At 37.9% G+C, this 6,000-nt stretch overlaps 1 protein-coding gene across 1 annotated transcript in view; it reads left to right on the forward strand.

The window, feature by feature from the left end:
- The window catches only part of fam207a (family with sequence similarity 207 member A), a 120,969-nt gene extending 115,616 nt beyond the window's left edge, over positions 1-5,353 (forward strand). Inside the window, exons 4-6 of the mRNA XM_034173665.1 lie at positions 2,852-3,020; positions 4,346-4,411; positions 4,532-5,353. Coding sequence (XP_034029556.1) covers positions 2,852-3,020; positions 4,346-4,411; positions 4,532-4,658 — 362 coding nt within the window. The 3' untranslated portion in view covers positions 4,659-5,353. The remainder of the gene's footprint in view (positions 1-2,851; positions 3,021-4,345; positions 4,412-4,531) is intronic.
- Positions 5,354-6,000: the final 647 nt, after the last annotated feature.

Genomic DNA, 6,000 nt, shown 5'->3' on the forward strand with positions numbered 1-6,000 from the left:
TAATTACATATTTTTTTAACGTCAGTTCACTGTCTTAATGTATTTTATCAGACTGGACAGATGGAAACGTCTGGACACAATTGCAGGACTCAACACGGTAGCTCTGGTTAGTAAAAAAACGTTTGCTGAAGGTTTCAGTGGTGTCCGGTACACAGCAAGGCAGTCATTAATGAGCAAACAGATCCAAAACATTAGGCGTAAGGTGTGGTCGGTACAAACAGGCAGGTGGTCAAAACACAATGTGTTAGCAGGACTTGGAAACAGAATACAGAGCTGGAAGGATGGCACAAGGCGCAATGATCCAGTGGGGAACTAGTGCAACCAGTGGGGCTTAAATACACCCAGGTGATGAGCTGCTATTATCAGTATTATTATTATTATTTTATTTTATTTTATTATTTCTTCTATTTTGTCATTTGATTTTTTTAAATGGACCTTTTAAATTTTAAAATTTTTAAATGGAAACCAGAGCTTCTGACATCTGCCAGTCCGGATCCAGATCATCTCCAAAATTCAGTAGAGTCTTCCATGCCCCAGTATCTATCTGTGGTGCAGATTTGGTGAGAATCCCTAAAGTAGTTTTGACGTAATCCTTCAAAGCCAATAAAGTGAAATCTTGATCCAGAATCTGGATCCGCATCACCTCCAAAATTCAGTGGAGTCTTCCATGGCCTAATATCTATCTGTGATCAAACTTTCGTCAAAATCTGTGTAGTAATTTTGACGTAATCCTGCTAACAGACAGACAAATAAATAAATGCAGATGATTTTATTATGTCCTCGGTGGACTTAAGTCTTTTCACTTTCTTGTGTCATCTGTGTATTTTTAATCTAGTTACAGTTATATTTTGTACTTATATGGAACTTACTAAATAAATCACACACGCAGGCACATTTTATAGATGATTTACTGCCCCCTGCTGGAATGGTGTGTGAGTCTCATTTGTAAATAGCAACATTCATTGTTCAGTGTTGTTAGCTAATATCCGTAGTTTCTCCAAAAATATTAGTCCTATCAACGTTCTGTTTTGGTGGGGTTCATCCATGACCCAAAATACCTAAGCATATCAAACAGCAAATGTCAGCTCTCCCCAGTTTGTCCATGATCAAAGTTATATACACACACGCATGCACAAAGCTTTTTGTCTGTCCTCATTCTGCCACAAGCAGGTGTTTTTATTTTAACACACCCACAAACAGAGACATGGTGGAAGACATCAAACACGCTACACTTTTCAGTTATGGTTATGGCAATGTGACACTTGACGCAGTCATGATAACAGCAACATGACACTTGAGTAAACTGACTAAACTAATTTAACTACAAAAACACAATAAATCAGTAACACTAACAACACTGTTAAACTAACATTAACCACAATAACAACATTTAAAACACTAAAATTCCGAACTCCCATGTTGCACTGCAGCACAATATCCATCATTCACTGTTAATATTGCCAATGTCTCCAAAAATATTAGTCCTATTAACTTTCTGTTTTTCCAGCGTTCATCCTTGACCCAAAATACAAAAAATACCAAACAGCAAATATCAGCTCCCCCTGGTTTCTCCATGATTGAAGCCATACACATGCACACATGCATGCACACAGAGGACACTTCGTTATTATAATATGAAGAGTTCAGATGCAAAACCCCGTATCTCCAAAACCATAAATTTTTAGTTGAGGCCAACATGTACTTGACTGTCAAGGGGACCATCAGTGTGTAAAATATGAAAGAATTTGAACAAACTGTTTTCATTTTATTGATGGAAGTCTGTGCATTTCCGAATATGGGTTCCTTTAAATCTCCATTTTCAACTGTATTTTTCTCCATTAAAAAAAAAAAAAATACTTACTGGGTTTTGCATTTGAACTCTTCATATAGATAAACCAGTTAGCCCACTGTCAAATCACTATAAAAGTAACTGCATGTGTGAGAAGATACCGGCAGCATCAAAGCTCTGCAGATGCACTGAAATGACTGGCGTACAAATAAATGGATATTTAACAGTTTTTTGTTTTTTTTATTGATGTTATTAACAAAATGTTTCTGGCGTAGTGGGGGTTCTCGTTGGTCTTGATTTTAACATTCTCTTTTATGTATAGGTATAATGTATTATTTGTGAAGGACAAGAACAGCCTGTACAGTATGATTAAGGTATAGTCCAAGATCCTTGGAATCGGGCATGAAGATTTGTGTTCCTTGTAGAAGTGGATAACAAAGACAAAGAATATTATCAGCCACCCAGATCTTGTTTTGTCTTCTGAATTCAAGGTGATGCCTTCAGGCCACTGTTATGTCCCTTTGAGGAGAACTTTCAGATACTCCAAATCTTTTCTTCTCTTTGCTATCAGGCTACTTATTCTGACAGTAATTATTGATTATTTTTTTTCCATTCTTGCTGTCCTTAATGACTCTCATTTATTTATTTATTTAAAATGTGTTGGTTAGTTTGTCTGATTTGTGCTTTGACTTAACATTGGATGTTGTTGGGGATTATGGCGGAGTAAGCTGCAAGTGAATTGCCCTACATGGGATCAGTAAAATTGTCTGAATCTGAATATGATTATGAAGTTTGGTGGACATCAGAATTTAAATAAATAAATAACCTTTGACCCGTTTGACCTTGACATTTGCCAAAATAAATCTTTTTTTTAGGGCAATTCAAGATTTGACCTTCATCCATATACCACTTTTGGTGGAAATTAGGTCAGTAACCTTTGAGGGTTGTAGGCCAGACAGACAGACAAATGTTGGTCATTATTTTTACAGTGTTGCTGTCTTTCAGTAACATTCACTTTGGTTGTGATGTAATGTGTCTCCACTGCATTTGCCTTCTGTTCAGAGATCAGCTCCATCAAAAAGGCAAAGGAGCAGAAGGCAGCCGAGGAACAGAGAAAGGCCACGCCAGTAGTGGGTGACATGCGAGTGTTGGCTGACGCCCTGCCTGAGTTGTCTCAGCTCATCGCCCCCACCACCTCCATTGCTCACCGCAAGAACAGGAAAACCAAAGTGTAAGCACCAAGGTGACCCATGTGCTGACATAAAGTGTCAACATGGCAGGTGTTGATTTTTCAAGTGCTCATCTTGTTTGGAACTTTGGAGCAAATAAAGCAACAGACAGGCTCTCCTCATAATCAGTCATTGCCATCAGAAGCATCTTGCTGCTTGTTTTTGGGGCCACATTTTTCAGTTTGTTGTTGGCAGAGATGTGTTCACTACAAAGTGCCCTTTCCCTCATTGTATGTACATTAAGGCTTTTGCTCTGAATCTAAGCCAAGAGATAATGAGTTCTCTCTTGGCTCATCCCTCACCCCTTCATCAGGTTCTGTGATAAAAGATTAAAACCTTTGATTAAAGGCACTAAATCACTTTATGTGTATTATCGCCCACTGTCGGTTCATTTTGGCTGTTTGCAAAGGTTTCCCAGTGAACCCACCCAGATGTATGTGAGTAGTGTCTTACTCACCTTTTTTACTTACTCTTGTAGTTCTTAGTAGGGTTGTCCCAATCAGAGTTTTTTTGCCCCCGTCTGAGTCATATTGAGTGTATTCCAGTACAAGTCTCGATGTCATTCTCGTGTTTTCCTCAGTGTTACACTTACAGAGGGCAGAATGCAAGTATATTAAAATCAATCTTGTATAGTAGATTGTTATTTTAACAGCTTTATCAAACAATAAGAAAAGAAGCCACTTTCAATCCAAACTGCTTCGTAATGTTTGTATCTATTCTGGTGTTTTTTATTTTATTTTATTATTTATTTTTATGTTTCATCAATTCCATTTAATTCACAATTGTAGTAGTAAAACACTCAGAGTAATGTTGACTGAACAATGTTTTATTTGTTAATAACATATTCATTCATTCATTTGCATTGTATTTATTATTATTAGTAGTAGTAGTAGTGGTTGTAGTATATGTTAAAAAAATGTATTTTTTGACCCCTCGCCTCTCTGGCTGCACCTGTACTGTCTCTGTTCACACGATGATGTTTAATTTTAATTAACTTGTTTAATTTTGTGGAAATCTGTGTCTGATTGGCAGGGAGGAAGGTCATATCATCAGAAACAGACTTGGCAGCACTGAGAGCTGCCTGTTATCGATCTGCATTTATGAAATGGAGTGTCTGCTTAATATACCTACAAATCAGATTGGGCACCTTTTAACCCTGGTAGCAGACAAACCAAGCAATCGTCAACCATATGTGAAAATCTAAACTCTTCCACAGAGAAGATTAAAATTTATATTTCAATGTAAAATCATTTCAGGAAGGAAAACTTGTGTTTATCACATCCATGTGAAAATGTCTCTGCTTCTCTTCCCTCTTTTGTCCCTCCAGTCCAGTGAAGAGGAAAGAACCAACTGACTACAGTCAGATGAAACAGTCACAAAAACGTAAACTTCTGTAAGCTGCATTTTTGTCTTGAGTGTTTTTTTTTCTCACCAAGTATTTTTGCCTGTTTTTCTCAAAGCCAGAGAGAAACTATTTCTCCCTGAACTGAGCAGAATTTGTGCTTCATTTCAGAGAAACTGAGATGATCCGTTTTGGAGATGCAGTGAAAAGCCTCACCTCAAAAAGTAACCCTCTGTCTGACATCGGTGAGCAGCTGAAGAAGAGGATGAGGCAGGAGGAAGAGCCTGTGCCCAGCTGACCTGGGTGCGACCCTGGGTCCTGGTCTGGCGGGACCCGGTACCACCATCACACGGGCTAACAAATGCTGATGGCTAGACTCACTGCACAGCTGCTGTTTTTCTCCACAGTAATAAATTGCTCTAAATTAAAACATCACTTTTTTTTCTTTTTTCTTTTTTGCAACTGCAAAAGTTGTGCATTTCCACAAACTGTGCACAGAATAAACCATCACCATTAGCCAAAGCAAAGTAACTGATCCATGCCCTGAAAATGAGCATTGCTAAGTGAGAACCGCATTTTGGACTGCAAGAAGTGCATATGAATAAGGTAGGGTGAGCTAATTATTAAACTCATGCACACTTTGCGATTCTTATGCAGCACATGATGTTCCCACAAAATAGCAAAGCTCACCCTCAAAATGACACATTTAAGCTTTGTTTTTAGATAAAAACTCACACAGACTGTGAAACTTCCCCTAATGTATTTTTTTCTTTATAAATGCTTTTAAAAGTGCCCCAGTGCATAATAAAGTAACTGAAGTGTGGCACTGGTGATCTTCAATGCAATGCACAACAGAAATGAAGATGCACTGTTGGGCTGGGGAAAAAAAAAATCAAAGTTTTGAAAGTGCTTTCAATAATAATAATAAATGTCAAGAACAATAGTATACGGTGGTCTTGGTTTATTCATGAAATATTATACAGAAGAAAACAGTTATTCACTGATTCAATGTGTCTTCTCTTTTTAGCTACTCATAAATAAAAAAAAAGACATTGGGCCTTTTAAAAAGCATTTAATAATGTGTATAGTTCATCTGGAAAGTATTCATAGAGCTTCACTTTTTCCACATTTTGTTGTTGTTACAGCCTTATTCCAAAATGGAGTATTCATTTTTTCCATTAAAATTCTCCTCACAACACCCCATAATAACAACAAGAAAAAAGGTTTTTGTTGTTGTTTGGCAATTTGTTAAGGATAAAAACTAAGAAATCACATGTGCATAAGTATTCACACCCTTTCCTCAATACTGTGTTGATGCACATTTGACAACAAATATAGCCTCAGGTCTTCTTGAATATGATGCCACTGGCTTGGTGCACCTATCTTTATTCAGTTTTGCTCATTCCTCTTTGCAGCACCTCTCAAGCTCCATCAGGTTGGATGGGGAGTGTCACTGCACAGCTATTTTCAGATCTCTCCAGAGATGTTCAATCAGATTCAGGTCTGGGCTCCAGCTGGGCCACTCAAGGATGTTCACAGAGTTGTCCTGAAGCCACTCCTTTGATATCTTGGCTGTGTACTTAGGGTCATTGTCCTGCTGAAAGATGAACTGTCTCCCCAATCTGAGGTCAACAGCACTG

This window comes from Thalassophryne amazonica, chromosome 1 (assembly GCF_902500255.1).
Source record: "Thalassophryne amazonica chromosome 1, fThaAma1.1, whole genome shotgun sequence".
Classification (NCBI taxonomy): Eukaryota; Metazoa; Chordata; class Actinopteri; order Batrachoidiformes; family Batrachoididae; genus Thalassophryne; species Thalassophryne amazonica.